Source organism: Triticum aestivum, chromosome 6B (assembly GCF_018294505.1).
Source record: "Triticum aestivum cultivar Chinese Spring chromosome 6B, IWGSC CS RefSeq v2.1, whole genome shotgun sequence".
Lineage (NCBI taxonomy): Eukaryota > Viridiplantae > Streptophyta > Magnoliopsida > Poales > Poaceae > Triticum > Triticum aestivum.
The window spans coordinates 644,548,521-644,569,193 of record NC_057810.1 but is presented as its reverse complement, the minus strand read 5'-3'; the positions used below and the strand labels follow the sequence as shown (position 1 = coordinate 644,569,193).

The 20,673-nt window shown below is 49.9% G+C and overlaps 1 protein-coding gene across 1 annotated transcript; it reads right to left on the bottom strand.

Moving 5' to 3' along the window:
* Positions 1-16,622: 16,622 nt before the first annotated feature.
* On the bottom strand, positions 16,623-19,873 carry LOC123138457 (ferredoxin--nitrite reductase, chloroplastic). Its single transcript, XM_044558438.1, has 4 exons — positions 19,365-19,873; positions 18,085-18,439; positions 17,696-17,984; positions 16,623-17,596 (listed from the first exon to the last, which is right to left on the bottom strand). The coding sequence occupies exons 1-4, from the start codon at positions 19,774-19,776 to the stop codon at positions 16,859-16,861; spliced, it is 1,794 nt and encodes a 597-aa protein (XP_044414373.1). The 5' UTR covers positions 19,777-19,873; the 3' UTR covers positions 16,623-16,858.
* Positions 19,874-20,673: the final 800 nt, after the last annotated feature.

Sequence of the window (20,673 nt, the reverse complement as noted above, 5' to 3'; positions counted from 1 at the left end):
GCGCCGGATCGTCGACTACCATGTTCTCCATTGGGACGTCGTCATCTTCCGGCTGCCTGCCGGCCAGCCAGTTGGCAACAATGGCCGCCATCTCCTTACGATCCATCGTTCGCCTGTCCCAAAAAGTGCTGGAGTGCAAGGAAGCCATGGTGGGCAGTAGTGGTGTGGACATGAGAAAGGGAACGGAGGCGGATAACTGCGGCTATGGCCGACGCAGCAGTTTATATATCAATGGTGGGCGGCAGACGGACGAACGTGTGGCGCCGAAGTAGCCGCCTCGGCAACCGCGTATCATTAATGTGGCCAGTAGACGGATCGACGGACGGTACTTGTGTCGTTTGAAGGTGGAGCAATCGCCTGCACCAGGAAGCGGGGCGGGCGGCGCTGACAGTTTGAGGAGGAACGCGCGCGGGGGCGAGGGAGGCGGTCTAGGTGGCCTAGGGTAGTCAGACTAGTGCTTGGCAGTGGGTTGGTCCAGCAGCCGGACATGTTGGCTCGCCAGCAAGCTCGCCGAGCTGACTGACGACAATTAGATGATGGACGTAGCTTCCGACTAGGAGGCGGCGCCACTTTCCAAGCCGGTTCATGTCGTGTTCACCATAGAGCAGGTGCGGCCACACTTTGATGCCCTAATGGTGGAAGAGCTACCAGCACAGGAGGACCTGTGCTGAAACCTCCATCTCCTCAATGAGCATGGGTGAACAAGCGAACGACAATGTCATCACGGACATGTGGCCCTATGATCTTGGCTTCCCGAATGAGTAGCGGGCGATGTATCAGATCATCCGTAGGGCCCGTGAGGCCCTCTCCGTCGTCCTTCGATTTGTTGCGCTCGCTGTGGCGCCTCCGTCTCGCGTTGTCAACATGGTCAACACACATGAGGAATGAGGAGATGACTTTACTTGGAGAGGATGACAGTGGGGACCCACCAGGACCATAGCCGCACGTACGCAAGTGCCTCCTTATTATGTACAACTATTTTTTTTTGCTTCCTCCTGGTTTCCTAACATCATGGTCCCACACCATTGTCAACCTATGTAGTCAATAAATGAGAGAATTGCACAAGGAGCGGCCGACAGCTGGGACCAAGCAGCTCGAGCAGTATTTGTGTTTTTGAGGGGTGAGCACTGAGAGTTTTTCTTGAGCGATGTTTTCATTGTTGTTTAGAGGAGAGCAGGGTATTAACTGGGCGGGCTGTGGCCCTTCTAGCCCAAGCCAGATATCCAGCCCAGATATTAATTTTTTTCAGCTGAAAATGGCTAGCCCAGCTATACTTTTTTTGAGGAATACCCAGGCAAGGTCAACTTGTTATTCTCCGCCCCTCTGGGTTGCAGATCTTTCCTAGGAGGGATGCATTAGGCTTAACAAGAAAATGGGCTTTAAGAAATAATAAATGGGATGTAATTATAAAAACTGGGCAGTAACTATAAAAATGCACCAAACACGTAATTACTTTATAAAACATTGTTTTTGCATTTTGAAAATTTTAATTTCTTTAACTGTTGCGCGCGCAATGTTTCGTTGGATTTTTACGTAGTACAAATTTATATCAAAATTGTATTTAATCTGACTAGAAATTTCGGGATAAAAATATTTCGGATCCCATCAAAATGTGGGAAATTTTATTGAATTCTGTTTTGAACGGTTGGTTGAAATTATTAATCGTTATCCTAGCTAGAAAATGGGTTGTACTTTTAACAAACTGTAAATGGGTTGTAGTAAATTCCATTAGAATTCAAAAATGGGATGTACATTCTTACAAATCTCAAATGGGCTATAAGTTCTCTGCTACACACTTGTGGGCCTACTAAGTTGACGCGTCCCCTAAAAAAAATAAGTTGACACGTATGCAAGGCTTTGTCAATTTATAGTCAACACACGGTTCTAGCAGCAGCGGCCGTTGGATGTCCATCCAACGGATGTCGTGCTTCTTCTTCAATCTCGGATACTCTAGCTTCACCCGCCCAAAAAATGATTCCTCCCCCTGACATCTGGGGCGCACCGTTTCGGAAGCTGACCTATGGGCCTACTAAGTTGACGCGTACCTAGGGCTTTGTCAACTTAGTCAATACAAACGATTCTAGCTGCAGTTACTGTATGATGTCCATCCAATGGCCGTTGTGCTTCTTCAACCTCTGGTCTTCTTGCTCCAGCCTCCCAAAGCAGCGCCGGTCGTGCCACCTGCTCCTGTCTCTCGTGGCCACCTGTGCTGCCGCGGAGGCCTCATCACCCCCTACTACTCCCAGCGCTGGCCACACCATCCATCCACTCACCCACACCCCCTGTTATTCTGCGGCGACAGCAACCTCACACTGCTACCGAACTAGTGAACCATTGTATTCCTCTCTGCATGGGAATCCATTGCCGCGTGTTCCCCGGCTCCGCGTTGTCCCCTTCCTAGGCCTCGCCGTCGTCCACCGCCTTGGTGCTCTCAGCGCGACGTGGTCCATGTGGTCAACGACTGACTTCCATTGGAAGAGTACTGTACATGGAGAGGCTGACAGCTGGGTCCATGGCGGCAGCAAGGAAGTGCCTCCTTATTAGGCGGAAAATAATGATTCCTCCACCTGACAAGAGGGACCTACCACCTACATCTTCGCACGCAAGGAAGTGTGTCCATATTACGGGAAAATATGATTTGCCCCCTGACTACTGGGACCCACCAGCTACATCTTCGCACGCAAGGAAGTTCCTGACAGTCGGGATCCACCTGGTCGAAGCATACGTAGCGTTGTCATTTTGGTCGTGAACATGTACGTACATACTGGTCGATGTAGAGGCACGCACGTGTCGTAGTAGAGGCGCGCACGTAGCATGTACACATACGTACAGCGGCCAGGATGCAAGAAAGTAAATATGGCCACGTACGTACATACGGGCGGGGTCTCAAACGCCTACTCGCACATACGTACGGATAGGGCTCGTGTACATGGCTGGGTTGGAACAGAGAAACTGCGTCATCGTCGTGTTCATGGGGAGCCAACCGGCTGGGTCGGAACAGAATGCGTCGTCGTGTTCACCAGGAGGGCTTGGATGGAACAACCAATGGAAATGAGGCTTGGCATACAGCAGAACGGAGGAAACAGCCTTGTGTTTGACAGGCACGGTCGAAATGGGATCCTGTTCATCGGGAGGGTTCCAATGTACTGCAAAACAGAGGAAACGGACTTCTGCTGGACCTCCTATGGTCGAGACGGGGTCCAGTTGATCGGGAGGGGTGTGGCGTACCGCAAAACAGAGGAAACGCACTTGTGTTGGAGCGCTATGGTCGAAACGTGGGTCCTGTTCATCGGGGTGGGTGTGCCGTACCGCAAAACGGGACTCACGGGATATTGTTCATCTCCAGCGTCGACCTCCTCCAGCCTCCACGGGCTACTATTCATCCACCGTCGACCTCCTCGAGCCTCCACCTGCGACTGTTCATCCATGGGCTCCTGTTCATCCAGCCTCCACCGCGCGCTCCTCCACTGGCTACTGTTCAACCAGCCCTCTTCATGGGGTCCTGTTCAACTAGTCCTGACCGTGGGAAGCCTGCCCGACCCGGCCGGGCCCGACGCTGCTCCCGGGCCGGGCTCGAGCCTAGATTTTGAGCCCGAAGGCTGGGCCCGGGCCCGTCATTTTTGCATTTTTCTAAAGGTTGGGCCGGGTCGGCCCGGAGCCTGACGGGCTTTTACGTGTTCAGGCTGGGCTCGGGCCCAAAAAACAGGCCCGGTGGCTGGGCCCGGGCCTGGGTTTTTTGATCGGGCTTGGCTAGGCCCGGCTCGAAGCCTGGCCCGGCCCGAGGTTTGGCCAGGTATATGTTCAACCACCCCTCCACGGGCTACTGTTCATCCAGCCCTCCACCGGCTACTTTTCAACTAGCCCTCCACCGGCAAGTGTTCAACCTTCCCTCCATGAGGTCCTATTCATCCAGCCCTCCATGGGGTCCTGTTCATCCATGCCCAACCGGCTCGATTGATCGGGGTCCTTTTCATCCAGCAGCACCACCACGGGGTCCTGTTCATCCAATCCTCTACCGGGAACTGTTCATCCACCCCCCCCCCAACAATGCTCACTTTTCATCCAGAGGCAACATCGATCGGCTTCAGTTAGCAGCAGTAGCGAAGGAATCGCTCGATTGCTCGGGTTCAGTAACGTGTAGCCTGCAGTGCAATCGCTCGGGTTCAGTAGGAGAACGCCTCGCTCGGGTTCAGTTAGAGCCCAACGCCTCGCACCCACACGCGTACATGTATGAGAGAAACGCGCATCGCTCGGCCCCCGACCACCCATCGTAACCGTGAACTCCCCGATATTCTCCTCGCCCTCACTTCTACCACGTTTTTTCTTTCAGGCACGGCCCAAAGAATGTCATGCAGCTGCGTCTCCGGCCCGCCCAGGACGAAAAGCCCATTTTTTGTCATGATTTTTTGCCATAGAAGTAGGAGCCCACCACATCTATGATAATATCGGCTTTTGTCACAATTATCATCATCGAAGTGTCATAAGTATGACATGAAAAAAAATTGTTCGGCCCAAAATGTCACGGATGTGTCTTTTTTTGTAGTGTCTGCTATAGGATTTTGTTTCAGATCGTATGCATATTAGATATGTGGAGGCGGTAGATGAGATCTGTTGTCATTGATGAGATCCGTTGCGTGCACGGTTGTTGGGATCAACTGCACATGGGGATTGTTGTGGATATGTTTTCTCATGATCGGAGTCGATAAGGTCGTGACACAACCTACCCCTACCAGTCGGTATCCGCCATCGGGGTTAACAGTGAAACAAAAATCTGAATCAGACTCGCGATGATCGATAAGATTGGTCAGATCAAAAATTCGGTGTGATCGGAGTTCAGATGTGATCTGTGATTTCCGAAAACGTCGGGCGCTGCCTGCACCCGCGAGGGGCGCTGCCCCTTCGAACCCTACCCGCTATCCGGCTAGCGGGACCTCCATGTGCGTAGCGCCTTGTATTTCGTACACAATCACTCAAACCTGTAGAATGTGATTCTATGCGTAACTTTGTTTTGCAGGTTTCATGTGAATAGTATGGCTCATGTGTATGTGATGCATGTGTGTAAATTATACATGGCATGTGTGTCATGTTTTTCAGCCGGCATGAGCCAAAGTGTTGTCATTATAATGCATAACAACCTGCGTGTCGACTTGTGACTCTATGTAAAATTCATTACTAGCTGTAGTAGTTGGATAATAGAGATCAGGTTGGTGGCTTGATGTCCCGGCGTGATAGACAAGATGGAGTTCCTAGATGGTCATCAGAGATGGAGTCGGCCTGGAAGAACATCCATGAAGGAGCCATACTATTTCACAATATGTATTTATTTGTGATTGTTATGCTTCTTTGTTTTCTATGCGTGTTAGAATGGTAGAAAGATCCCTCATTAATATCACGTAATTTTCCATTCCCGATGTTGCACCTTCGCACGTCAAGTACGTCTAATGGTGGGCTCATAAAATTGGGGTTCTACTAGGTGTCCTTGAACCGAAGGGTTCATGTCGGACACGGACATGCACTGCATCAGGTTAACTTGACAAGGCTATCAAAATGGTTTTGGGCCTTGTGGCAAAAAAGGTTGGGGTCAGGGTATGAGATACCTTCCCTACCGACAGGAGTCATATAGAGATGCGATTAGCAAGGAGTTGCTTACCGGATAGGCATGTTGTCTAGCGGTGATGCTAAATCTCACTAGTCGCATGTGCTAGTCGGATCCTGAATCACTGAGAGTTTACTGAGGAATGCTGACTTCAGTGGGAGTATTTCTTTTTAAGGCTATAATTACTCTACATAAACACATTTCTTAGTGATTGCATATTTTCTGTTGTAGATCAATGGCACCACCTGCTCAACCCAACTTTGCATTGAAATCAATTCTGGAAAAGGATAAACTGAATGGAACAAACTTTACCACCTCGTATAGAAATCTGAGAATTGTTCTCAAGCATGATAAAAAGGAACATGTTCTAGAGGATCCACTTCCAGAGGAACCTGCCGATAATGCTAATACCACAACCAAGAATGCCTACCAGAAACTCGTTGATGAATCAAACGAGGTCAGCTGCCTCATGCTGGCTTGTATGGAGCCCGATTTGCAATAGCATTTCGAAGATGTTGGGGCTTTCGATATGATTGAGAGTCTCAAGAGCATGTTTCAGGTGCAGGCTAGGACCGAAAGGTTCAACATCTGGCGATCCTTGATGGATTGTAAGCTGAAGGAAGGTGATTCGCTGAGCCTGCATGTGACCAAGATGATCGGATATGTGCAAACTTTGGATCGTTGGACTTCCCGCTCTTGGATGAGCTGGCTACTGATGCAGCTCTGGGTTCTCTTCCGCCCAGCTATGGGACTTTCGTCTCAAACTATCATATGCATGGCATGGATAAGAGGCTCACTGAATTGCATGGGATGCTCAAGGTGACAGAGCGGGATATTAAGAAAGGCACACATCAAGTGTTGATGGTGCAGAAATCGACTAAGTTCAAGAAGAGTTGGTCCAAGAAAAAGGCTAAGGCAAAAGGCACAGAGACGGTAACCTCCACCGTTGCGCCGAAGTCTGTACCGGACTCGAAGACTGTTTGCTATCACTGCAAGGAGACCTGTCACTGGAATAGGAACTATAGCAAGTGGCTTGCAGAGCATGGCAAGAAGGCCGGAAATGCTTCTTCGGGCAAAGGTACACTTGTTGGATATGGTATAGACATTTACCTTGCTGACATACCTAGTAGCTCTTGGGTATTTGATACCAGATCGGTTGTTCATATTTGCAACTTGATGCAGGGGCTGGTAAGAACTAGGCGTGTGGCACGAGGGGAGATTGACATCAGGGTCGGCAACAAAGCAAGAGTTGTTGCGTTGGAGGTCGGCACGATGCAGCTCTAGCTTCCTTGTGGATTTATTTTGGAATTGAATAATTGTTATTACATTCATACACTTAGTCGGAACATTACTTCTACCTCATGCTTGATGAGTCAGGGTTATGAATTCAATTTAAAGGACAATGGTAGTTCGTTTTATTTGAATGGTATGTTCCACGACTATGCACCCATTGTTTATGGGCCTTTTATATTGAATCTAGAATAGGAACCAGTCTATAACGTGAATGTCAAGAGGCATAAGCCTAATGAGATAAATCTAACATACTTCTGGCATTGCCGGCTTGGACACATTAGTTTGAAACGCATGAATAAGCTCCATGATGATGGGCTCCTAACTTCGTCCGCCTTTGAGTCGTTCGAGACATGTGAATCATGCTTGCTCGGCAAGATGACTAAGTCTCCTTTCGCAAAGAGTTGCGAGAGGGCGTCCGAGCTGTTGGAGCTTATACACATTGATGTGTGTGGTCCAATGAGCACAACCACCAGAGGTGGCTATCAGTACTTCATGACTTTTACCGACAACTTGAGTAGATATGGATATATCTATTTGTTGAGGCACAAGTCGGAAACTTTTGAAAAGTTTAAAGGGTTTCAAAACGAGGTTGAGAATCAGCTCGGCAAGACTATAAAACTTCAACGATCAGATCATGGAGGTGAGTACATGAGCCAGGAGTATGATGATCATCTGAAAAGCCGAGGTATAGTACCTCAGCTCACACCTCCATGTAAGCCACGGAGAAACGGCTTGTCAGAACGGAGGAATAGGACCTTGTTGGACACGGTCCGGTCTATGATGAGCAAATCGGATTTACCCTTGTCATTCTGCGAATACGCTCTAGAAACTGCAGCTTTCACACTTAACAGGGTACCCATCAAAATCCATAGACAAGACCCCGCATGAGATGTGGACAGGGAGGAGTCCCAGTTTGTCTTTTCTAAATATTTGGGGTTGTGAAGCATTTGTCAAGTGACTTATGTCAGACAAGCTTACACCCAAGTCGGATAAATGCATATTCGTAGGTTATCCGAGGGAAACCTTCGGATATAGCTTCTACAACCGGGAAGAGAACAAAGTGTTTGTTGCTCGGAATGGGGTTTTCCTTGAGAAAGAGTTTCTAACTCACGAGGCCAGTGGGAGGACGGTCCAACTCGAAGAAATTTGAGGACCACTTGGGGGCGGCTCGTGTCACACCCTAGCTAGTTCATGCATTAGAGTGATGGCATCATGTTTACCTTTATCAGAAACCTAGAAATGGGGATGACAGAACCCCCGGCACCCCCTTAATCCAACTAGGGTTTACTAAAATTATTTTCAATGAACCTGAAATGCCCTTCTAAAATGTTCATCATCTTTGCCTTGGTCTTAAACCTCTCACAAAAATGGTGCACAATTTTCTAGGTCATCCTAAGGTCACTGGTTTAAATCACATTCTAATTGCATTTGGGCATTTAAATACTATTAGATATTTTAAATCTCCAAATAATCACAAACCAAAATGTTTACTCTAGGATATATTCTATACAGTGAGCATGTGCAGTTTGGTGATTTTTGAAAGTGCCTAGGTATTTTTAGAAAAGCCCCAAACTTGCAGAAAGAAAAAAAACAAAAAATAAAAGGGAAACCCACTTACCTGGCCGAATCCACCACCTGACCCACCTGGCGGCCCAGCACTGTGCTGGCCCATGCCAGCCAGCTGCTTCATCCCCGCTAGGCAGGCATGGAGGTGACCCTGGCGTGCTTGAGCTCACCACGACGCCACCTGCTTGCCGCCCATGCCCCTAGACGTGTGGTCGACCTCCACGTCGCCCCCTCGACCCCTTGGACACCTACATTCGCTCCCAGCGCCTCTCCCTTGCTCTCCCTCACCATGAATGAAGCAGCCACAGCTGCCCCACCGTCGTAGACGCGGCCACCGTCGTCTTTGCGCCGCCTCGCCGTGTCCAGCAGCTCCGCCGTCCTCCTCTCCATCGAGCAGATCGAGACCCGAGCGCTCATTTGCCCCGAGGCCAATGCACCGACCTCGCCGACTCCGCCATCACTGGAGATCCCCTTAGCTGTCACTGCTGCTACAGCTCGCCCCCGATCGCTCCGTCTAGCTCATCGTGACCACCGTGAGCTTCTGCCTCTTCCCATCCTTCCCGTTCTCGCTGCCATCCTCTGCAGCGACTGCAACGAGCTTCACCGCACCCGTCGCTGCTAAGCTCGTCGCCGACGTAGCTCCGGTCACCCAACGGCCACACCACCATGTCCACTGACTTCACAGCACCGCATAGGCCATGTAGGAGCTGGCCTTGAGCCTCCTAAACCACCACAGCGACAAGTTTGTCCTCACCCGAACTTCGGCAGTCGCAAAGCTCGTCGTCGGTCTCGTTTCCGGCGACCTTGAGCTCAACCACCACCACCCCTCAATGTGGCTCACTCCCAGCTCCACGTTGGTGTTCTCCGATGTCCATTTGGTCGCCGGAGGGCAAAACTCGCACCTCCGCCGCATCTAGACGTCACCGGCGGCTAAACGCCGGTGAGTCAGCGTAGTTTAACCAGGGATTTGACCCCCCCTGGGTCACTGACATGTGGGCCGTGCCTTTTGGTCAAACCTAGGTTAGTTTTAAACTAATCCAAATTAACTTAGTTAATTAACAGAGACACTGACCAGTGGGTTCCACTAGTCAGGTTTGACCTAGACCATCTCAGTTGACCTGCTGACGCAATGCTAACGCAGTAATTCACTTTTCTGAATTTATTGTTATTCATGAAATTTCAGAAAATAGTACTAACTTCAAAAATTCATAGAAATTAATCTGTAACTCCAAAATCCAATCTATCCATCTGTACTGGTTTCATGCATGTTTAAACAAGATAACTTGCTATTTAGTGCAAAACATGATAAAGCACTATTTAAGATCACATATGAGTTTGGAATTTGAATCTTTGGTTCAAAATGGCTCAAACTCATCTGGCCATAGTTGCATTAGTCCAACACACTCATTTTGCCATTCCTCATGCATGCATCATATTGTTGCATAATGTTTGGTATTGATTGTGTGTCGGTGCTCTCTGCGGTAGGTTCTGCCCCGGAAGAATACCGAGAGTACCCTAACGAAGACCAGTATCAGACTACGGACCTGCCAGGCAAGCAACCAACCATTTGATCATATCGATACAATCCCATGTTCTCGCGCCTGCTCTCTTTTGTGCTATGGTAGTTGAACCCATTTCCTCTGCATGACCTTCATTGCCACGGTAACTAGATGGAACCCACTAGCATGTGTAGGAGTTGATTGAGCCATGTATGTGTTTCCTACCTTGCTATGCCTGCTACGCTTAGAGTCATGTCAGGTCTGGTTCATCTGGGTGATGAGCTAGAGTGAAATGATCATGTTAGTAATGAGAGTGATGTGTTGAACACGATTTGGTAAAGGTATCGATGAGAGGCTATGTAGGAGTACATGGTGGGTTGTTTCATTGGAACCGTCCTTAAGCACTGAGATCTGTATGTGTGATTTAAGACTCAGCTACTACCATGCATTGGGCCCTGAAATATGACCCCGCTCGACTTCTTAACCACCCTCGTCCTCTGTCCAGGAGTTGCAACTAGTTTCTGGTGTTTGTAGTTTACTGGAAGCCGTGGGCAGCGCTGACCCTCAGGGTGGACTGTGATGCGGTGGGTACGTGGCATGGTGTACCAGATGCCCGTTCGGTATCTCAGGAACCCTGCACACATCGTTCGGGGCCATATGTGGAAACCTTGGCCGGACTCCCTGCGGATGGAACCTGAATAGGCGATAAACCTGGACTAGAGACTTAAGTGTTTAGGTAGGTTTTGGTCTACAACCATGTCGGCTTTCGCTTGAAGTCTGTCGAGCACATGTCGTGTGCAGACGCTAAGTGGTGGAAACATGTATGAAGAAGTACACCCTTGTAGCGTTAACATCGTCTATTCGAATAGCCGCGTCCATGATAAAGGACTACTTGGTTGCCTATACAGGTCATAGACAAGTAAATGGAAACTACTAAAAGCCTCAAGATAAGTGTGAGTGCCGAGGATGGCCTTCCGTAGGATGACGGAGATGGATCCTCAGTAGTGTATTGATGTGGTGTGTAGTGGACTCGAGTGCACAAAACAATTACAAGTTGGAGTCCCGTAAGATAGTTTAGCCAAGAGTCAAAGTTGGCTTGCTGCAATAACCCCACCATCCCTTCCTTGATAATGTGCATGTATGTAGGTTCTGATGTAAGTCTTGTTGAGTACCTTTGTACTCATGTTTGTTTAATTACGTTGTTCAGAAGACGCTGCAACCCCTTCTGATGGGTTCTACGTAGACCTTGATGTCGATGACTAGCATGAGGCCCAGGTGGTGATCCTGAGCACATGGTGGACCCTTGTAGGATAGTTAGGCTTCCCCAAGCCTCTTTTACTTTCTAGATGTCTGTACTCAGACATGTTGCTTCCGCTTATGGCTTGTATGTTTGTATGACTTGAATGCTGGTCGTGTGACCCATATCTGTGTGAATGATATGTATGGCTCTCTGGAGCCTTTTAAATAAAGTACTTGAGTTGTAGAGTTTTGCTATGATGCCATGTTGTATTTGCACATATCGAGCATATTGTGTGTATGATTGAAATGCTTGGTATGTGGGATCTGACTATTTAGTTGTTTGTCCTTGGTAGCCTCTCTTAGAAAAACGGGAAATGTCTCCTAGTACTTCCACTGAGCCATGGTAGCTTGCTACTGCTCCGGAACACTTAGGTTGACCGGCATGTGTCCTTCTTCGTTCCTGTGTCTGTCCCTTCGGGGAAATGTCACGCGGTGATCCTTTAAGTCCTTGTAGCTTTCTACGACTTGGGATTCACTCGCTATTGATCGACACGTTCGTTGGTGGGTCATGTATGCATGTCCCTGTAAGTTAGTGTCACTTTGGGTTCATGACTAGCCATGTCAGCCCGAGTTCTTTGTCATATGGATGCTAGCGACACTATCATATACGTGTTCCAAAAGGCGCAAACGGTCCCGGGCCAGGTAAGGTGGCACCTGTGGGAATACCGTGCGTGAGGCCGCAGAGTGATATGATGTGTTACATACTAGATTCGTGTGGCATTGGATCGGGGTCCTGACAGCTCGGCTGATGATGAGATCATACCAGAGTCAGTCAGGGAACCCGTAGTGGAAGCGGCACCGAAACCACGGAGGTCGGGAAGATTGTGCAGAGTGCGTGATGTATTGTTGCTAGAAAGCGACGAGTCGGCCACATATGCGGAAGCGATGGTGAGCCCAGATTCCAAGGCATGGCTGGAGGCCATGAGATCCGAGTTAAAGTCCATGGGTGAGAATCAAGTCTGGGACTTGGTTGATCCGCCGCCTGGCTTAATAGCCATTGGTTGAAAATGGGTCTTTAAGAAGAAAACTGATGTGGATGGAAATGTTCAGATCCACAAAGCTCGGCTTGTCTCTAAGGGTTATGGACAAGTTCAAGGAATTGACTACGACGAGACTTACTCGCCGGTAGTGATGCTGAAGTCGGTGAGGACCATACTAGCTATAGTTGCATATTTGGATTACGAGATATGGCAGATGGATGTCAAGACGGCTTTCCTTCATGGAAATTTAACCGAGGACGTGTATATGATACAACCCGAGGGTTTTGTCGATCCGACTAGCGCTAGTAAGATATGCAAGCTCAAGAGATCCATTTATGGGTTGAGGCAAGCATCTTGGAGTTGGAATATTTGTTTTGATGAGGTCGTCACTGGTCTCAGTTTCATCAATAGAGAAGAGGGCGCTTGTTTATACAGGAAGTTAAGTGGGAGCTCGATAGTGTTTTTGATCTTGTATGTGGATGACATATTGTTGATCGGGAATGATGTTTCGATGCTAAACTCGATCAAGGAATCATTGAATGGCAAGTTTTCAATGAAGGACCTTGGTGAGGCAGTCAATATTTTAGGGCATTAAGATCTATAGAGATAGATAGAGGAGGTTGCTCAGCTTAAGCCAGAGCATATACATAGATAAAGTGTTGAAGCGGTTCAACATGAGAGAGGAAAATAAAGGGTTCTTGCCAATCTCACATGGTATAAGGCTAAGTGAGACTTTGAGTCCTTCGACATCTGATGAGCGAAGCAGGATGAGTAGGATTCTGTATGCCTCGGCAATCAGATCCATCATGTATGCCATGATATGTACATGGCCTGATGTTGCATTTGCAATAAGCCTAACAAGCAGATACCATGCCAACCTAGGTGAGAGTCACTGGGCAGCAGTAAAGACTATTTTGAAGTACCTGAAAAGGACTAAAGAGATTTTCCTAGTTTATGGAGGTGAGGAAGAGCTCGTCGTAAGGGGTTACGCCGATGCTAGTTTCCAAACCGACAGAGATGATTGTCGATCACAGTCCAGATTCGCGTACGTCATGAACGGAGGAGCAGTGAGCTGGATGAGTTCCAAGCAAGATACGGTGGCTGATTCTACCACCGATGTCGAATACATTGCGACTTGTGAAGCTGCAAAGGAAGGTGTTTGGATCTGGAACTTTCTGGATGATCTTGGTATTTTTCCAGCCTCGGTAAAACCGTTGGACCTTTATTGTGATAATTCTGGTGCCATCGCACAAGCCAAGGAGCCGAGGAATCACCACAAGGTCAGACACATAGATCGGGAATATCACCTGATACGAAAGATCATAAAGAATGGTGATGTAGAGTTATGCAAAATTCACACGGATGCAAATTTTGCAGATCCGTTGACTAAGCCGCTTCCAAAACCCAAGCATGAGGGGCATGTTAGAGCTATGGGCATTCGATGTCTATTTGATTGACTCTAGTGCAAGTGGGAGATTGTTGGAGATATGCCCTAGAGGCAATCATGTATGATGATATTTCCTGTGTGTTTATGAATAAAGATAGTCCTTGGACATTATCAATGATGTGTATTAGCAAGTATGTGACTTGTTTGTGGGACTATGCATTGTATGATAACTATCCTAAAAGGACCCTAGTCGAAAGGGCTGTGTGGACGCGCAGCCGACTAGACTAGCATATGACACGGTCGATGACTTGGTCTCACTAGCCATGGAGCATTGGATGCTAACCGGATAATGTGGACTCAGAAGGATCTGGTCAGATTCGACTTAGTCGAATCCGGGTCGAGTTAAGATCCGGGTCGGACAGACCCAACTATGAGACGCAGCGATATGTCATCTATGAGTCTCTAGTACAACATACGTTATATGTCCTAAGACCTGAGTTGGCGCATGTACTCGGGATGGTGACAGACCTGCTTTGGACCGACCAAACGCTACTCCGTGACTCAGTAGTTACAAAGGTAGGTTTCAGACTTGTCCAGACCCATGCTGCGAGACATGGTCGAGCAAGATGGGATTTGCCCCTCCGATCAGAAGAGATATACTCTGGGGCCCTCGTGTGATCCGACCAGGATAAGCATGGCCATGCGACAAGGATTATGAGATAATCCAGTTTGTGGTCGGTATCACTGGAACGAGAAAGAGGTCGGGCTAGCACAAGGATGACAGTCTTGCCTTGAGCCCGACAACATATATCGTGAGGCAAAGGGAACAGAAGTGTGACACGTTGTACAGGTTCACCTAACCAGCTTCATAGTTTGCTTGGTGGTTTGCACGCCTTGCTAGAGGCCGCTATCAACCGTGCAGGTCGGAGGTGATCCAAACTGTGACCAAGCCGACTTGAACCTAAGGGGCCGCGCGCTTAAGGGAAGGAACCTACGAGGTTGGTTCGGAGGACACTGGTCGGATGAGATCTGAGCTGGGCTTGGAACGCGACCGAGTAGACTTTGGGCTTTAGGATCCGTACAAGGCCCAAGTGTTGAGCCCGCAACGGATGCCTATAAATAGTGGAGGTGCGGCACACTTATTTAGTTGATGGTTTCGGCACCGTCGTTAGGGCTTTGCATGTGTTGCAACTAGCCACCTCCGCACACCGCCCTTTGTGTGATCGGACCTAGCAGTCCGCCGCACGATATTCCTCCTGCACGCGCGGATACTGTTAGAGGCGGTGCACTTACGCCGCTACGGCGAACCTGTACGAGGGATCCGACGACCGGTTGTTCATAGGAGATCGATCGAGGAGGAGACGAACCACGCGGACACGCTGTCCAACTCTTCTTCCGCTGCACAGCACTGCGCGTCTAGTGGTAACGATCTGTGATCCATTCCCGTAGCATGTTCTTGGTTGTTCTGCGCGTAGAAAAATTTTAATTTACAGTCAACGCACCCTACCATAGATCCCAACAGGCGAGTGGGGGATCTCGGGGTCGACATGAACAGAAAGGAATTACCCGCTCTCCTCAGTCGCTTGAGCGCCTGTTCCTCTCTCTCACTATCTCCTCTCTCCCTTACCAAAACAATGCCGCTCAAATGAAAAGGGAAAACCGCGCCAAAAAATTTAAAAGGATGAAAAACCAAAGAGGGGTCGGGCCGGCGCAGTGGTAAAGGGCTGGGACAGAAACCGTGCCTGACAGCGAGAACCAACCTGAAAACGAAACCTTCCAGCGCGAATCTCCACGCAAGAGCAGACGGACAAAGATTTGAATACTGGCGAATTGGAAAACAACCGACAGTAAAATAGCAAATCCATATTTATATCACCAATTCAATCATCCCTGTAACCTGACCAAAAAACTTTGGGCTTCCACAACAAACCAAAAACGTGGTACAAGCATATGTCATGGAAGCATGGCATTGCCTACATTTACGAACGGTTTGAGGGCATTTACAGCCACAACTTGCAAATTTAGATCCTCAGACGCCCGCGGACATTGACCAGACGAACCTCAAATTTTATCATTTGCAACCACAAATCCTATATCCAAACCACCTAATACATGCAAACACATGCACATCAATCATCACGTCCGTGTTGGGCCGGCGGGGCTGTCAAAAAACACCAAAAATTACACACTTAATATTTTCACATCGGCTGGTTTCGGGTGTTTAGTCTCACCTCACCGCGTGAGTAGCTAGTCGAGCGGTTTAAATAATCAAGTCATGCAGAAGCGATAAGTTTAAGTCATCATTGCATCCTTTGTTAAAAAAATGGACCGTAACTATGATTTTTTTTTGCTTAAGACAACGAAGATTCATAGTCATGGTTTATCTCCTTCACAAACGGAACACTGATGTTTCCACAACTTTTTTTTGAATCACAATGTGTCGAAAAAATTCGATGAACAAAATAAAAATCTCTATCAGTTGAGAAGCTTGCCGCCATCAGTTCAGGAACGTGCTTTGGGTGGCTGCGGGTGGGACCGATGTGACCAAGAGCGGCCTCGTATCGTCCTAACATTTAGTATCGATATGAGGGGTGTCATTCAGTCTAGACGTATAGGGACTTAGTGAGGGGTCCGATTGGATCAATTTTTTGTGACACGGTGGGTGTTGGAGATGGCCTGACAATTGGAACGCCTCGCTCGATGGTCTTGCTGAGCACGACGGGGATTCAGAGGGTCTGACCATGAAAGGAGCTAACTCACGCTTCAGAACCGATGTTGCCTCTAAAGCCTGCTCACCGGGCAGCCAATGGGCAACACGCTGACACCGATCACTTGGCAAAGTTGATGTGCAACCCCGATACATGTCGATGTCCAAAGAGCACTACCAAGCTGTGAACACTGAGCAACTTCTCCCTATCCCAATGTTGAGCTCCCGATTGAACTGCATAATCTAGCAACAGTAGACTCTAGCACAGGATTGAAGAAGAACTGATAGGAACAGCTACATATAATCTGCTTCTTTATTTATATCACCAATTCAATCATCCCTGTAACGTAACCGAAAAACTTTGGGCTCCGACAACAAACCAAAACGTGGTACAAGCGTGTGCCAATGACGCATGGCGGCATTGCCTACTTTACATCAGCCGCAGCCCATCTCTGCGTGCGCGACGAGCCGACGACAGAGGCGAGATCAGGAGGAGATCAGCCGGTGGCTCTCTGGGCGCTCCTAGCCGGCCTACTCCTCGTCCTCCTCCCTCTCCCTGGGCACGGCCCCGAACCGCTCCACCAAGAGGTCGGCGACGATGGGCACCAGGTCCTCGCACGGCACGGCCTTCTTGTACACCCCCGTGAGGTGCGAGTCACTGCCGACGCGGCCACCGACGAAGATGTCCGCCGCCTCGACGATCTTGCCGCTGCTGTTCTTGGTGAGGCAGCCCATGAAGCCGATGTCGGCCACCTGCACCTGCGCGCAGCTGTTGGGGCAGCCCGTCCAGTGCATGCGCACCGCCTTGGGCACGGACACGCGCGCCTCCACGTCGCGCGTCACCTGCAGCGCCCGCGCCTTGGTCTCGATGATGGCCTGCCCGCAGAACTGGTTGCCGGTGCACGCCACCAGCCCCTTCATCAGCAGCGACGGGTGCGCCGAGAACTTCTGCAGCAGCGGCTCCGCCAGCAGCGCCTCCACCTTATCGTTCCTGACGTTGGGGAGCACGATGTTCTGCTCCACGGTCAGGCGGAGCTCGCCGGAGCCGTACTCGTCGGCGAGGCGGGCCAGCTCGAACATGTCCGCGGCCTGCAGCCGGCCGACGGGCACGTGCAGGCCGACGAAGGAGAGCCCCTCCTGCTTCTGCGGGTGCACGCCGAGGTAGTCGCGCCGCTCCCACTTCTTGTCGATCAGGTCCTCCGCCGCCGCGCGCTCCAGCACGCCGTTCGGCATCCTCTTCTCGATCTCCGACCGGAACGCCTCCATCCCCTGCATTGCGTCGCCGGAACACCAGAAGTTCAGAACCACATACATACGCATCAACCAAGACTTATGCCGCTTCGTTTCGAGAGTTTGGGGGAAGCTTACGAGCTCGTCGATGAGCCACATCATGCGCGTCTTCTGGCGGTTGCCCCTGGTGCCGAGGTCGCGGAACGCCTCGAGGACGGCCTTGCAGACCGGGATGATGTCGTCGCCGGGCACCCAGGCGTCGAGCGGCAGGGCCTCGCCCCACCTCTTGGGGCTGATGAACCCGCCCACCAGCAGGTTGAACCCGAACTTGCCGTCCTTCTCGGCCGGCATGTACGCCAGGTCGTTGATGTGCGGGTGCTCGTACAGATCGTGGGTGCCGATCACGCACACGTTCCACTTCCTAGGACTGTTGATACACAAGATAACACGGCAGCAACGGCATGTCAGTCAGTGGCAATACTCGACCGTGGTCACCACCAATGCAGTGCAAGATGAACATGACGTACAGGTTGGTGATGGCGAGGTTGCCCTCGGAGTTATTGGTGATGTAGGAGGAGAGGAGGTTGGTGTAGGGGCGGGTGTCGACGATCTCGAGGGGGTCGATGCCGGCGAGCGGGCTGCCGACGGGGTTGCGCACGTTGTCCATGCCGCTCTGCAGGCTGGTGAGGCCGACGGAGCGGAGCCCGTCCAGGATCTCCGGCACGTCCGGCAGCGTCACGCCGCGGATCTGCCAGTTCTGCCGGGTCGTCACGTCGGCGCAGCCCTCCTTGCCGTACTTCTCGATCACGCTCGCCAGGTACCTCGTCTGCTCGCTCGTCGTCACGCCGTTGGGCAGCTTCAGACGCATCATGAACCGCCCATCTGCATGCACAAACGCTTCAGTTCATCAGCATTTTTTCCAGTCGACTTAGATCGCAGTGGGTCCCAGTCAGAAATGTCTCGCTCTTTTTGCAGGGATGGACCAAAAAGAAACAGTTTTGGAACCACTGGTTTGGGATATAAAACCCAAAAGGAATCTTTTGCAGAAAAAAAAGACATCATGTGTGCCTGATAAAAAACCATTATATTCTTATAGAATATGCTCGGTCTACTCTGTTGTTGCATTTGACAGCAAGGAACAAATTTCACTATACGCTGGCAGGGCAAATCTGTGCGTACGTGTCATGGATCAGCCAATGGAAAGTCGACTAGTATCACACACCGACTGGTTGAAGAAAACTAATATGACCCCAGACTAGTCCAAGATACTTTGGCCCCTTGGCTCTTCAGGTGTATCTTATTACAGGCCGACTAAAAAAGTTGCATCAGTGTTAGTCTAAGATACTATGAATGCGACGGTTGGATCACAGAATAGTCTGCCGGCGAGAGGGTACTTGCAAGTTGCAAATGGAGTAGGAATATGGCCATATGGGTAATACCAATTTAGTAGTAAAACTTGTGGTCAAATCACCCTAGCAATATAGTCTAATATGGTTCGATATGCATGCAGAAAAAAAATGTCAATTCTTCCCACTGATTCTGCCAAGATTATGTAGAGGTTAGGAGGAACATGGGCACATGGAGATGGAGTGATTATTGAAAATGAATGCAGCGTACGTTTATTCCCCATGAGCAAGCTAGCTTACAGGTGCATGCGGATTGAAAATTCACAAAAACTTCGAGCATGCTCCAATCATGGAGGTCGAACGTGCATCGATCAAGAATAGAAAGGCTGAAGCGCAGATGCATTATTTGATCAAGTAAATGATGGATTTCGCGATGGTGCGGAGCAGAGGGAGGGGCATACACTGCTGCTTGCGGCGGTGGAAGAGGCCGAGCCACTTGAGCCGCACGTCGACGTCCTCCTTGGTGAGCTTGTCGGCGTCGATCTGCTCCATGGGGAGCTTGGCTAGGTCCTTGATGCCGCCCTCCGTGAAGAGCGCCATGGGCTCCTTGCCCAGCTTCACCTTCTCCTGCGGGTTCAGGCTCGTGCGATACTTCTCCTTGAGCACCCAGTAGCCGCCCTCCCGCTGCTCCACCCGCGGCTCCAGCCGCTCCGCCGGGACGGCCGAGGCCGACGGCGAGGCGGCCGACGACGACGGGGCGGAGACGGCCGCGCACTGGAAGGGGCGGGCGCGGTTGGGCCGGTGCCGGGACGATGACGTCGCCGCGTGGGCCGAGGGCGGGAGGAAGCTCTGCAGGGAGGCCGAGGAAGCCATGGCCGCTGCTTGTGGTGGCGGGGGTGGTGGTGGTGGTGCCGCTGCTGCTGCGCTGTGGCGGTGATGGTGGTGGTGGTGGTGGTGGCCATGGGTGTGGTGCGTGTGGTTGTATAGCGTGGGGAGGGAGGGGGCATGCGGTGGCGTTTCTGGCCCTTGGAGAGCTCAAGAGGGCAGATGCTGCGCGGCATGGCCGTCACCGGGGCCAAATTTACCGATGTGCCCGCGCGCGCCCCGGCGGGTGCCGTTCGTCCGTTTACGTTTGCCAAGAGAGGTTTATCCCCCGAGGCGTAAAATGAGAGGTCCGGTGATGTTATGGTCTAAAGCGTCTTCATGGTTAACGATTCGAAACTGGGGCTCAGGCTGCGGTTTTGAGATTTCTACACTACGGCTAAGTCGCGCTGAATTTATTCTACATTTTGCAACGACAAAAAAGTTCATTAACCTCGCTGGCATTTAAAAAAAAAGAAATATAAGAGCAGTTAGATCACTAAAATGCTCTTATATTTCTTGGGACAGCTCCTTCAATTGGTTTTCGAGTGTGTTATTTATCTAAAGATATAAAAAAATTTCTACAAACAAAAATGAAGTATGCGGCTGAATAAATAATTGAAAGATAACCAATATTTCACGCAGCGATAAACTCATCTATTTTATAAATTGACAGTGGTTTGCTACATCCTCGTAAACGCCACCATTTGGATAGTCTGGGTTTTTTTCCTTAGAGGAGGGTGCCACCTACTTCTGTATTGCATGATGCACCCAACCATTTTGTTGCAAAGTATACATAGTCATATAAATAAAAAGGATAAAATAAATAAATGGTGTAGCCAAACTCCATGGAGATCACAAACCATGGTGTTAGACAGTCATTCAAATCGGTTAAATATAATGCGAGCT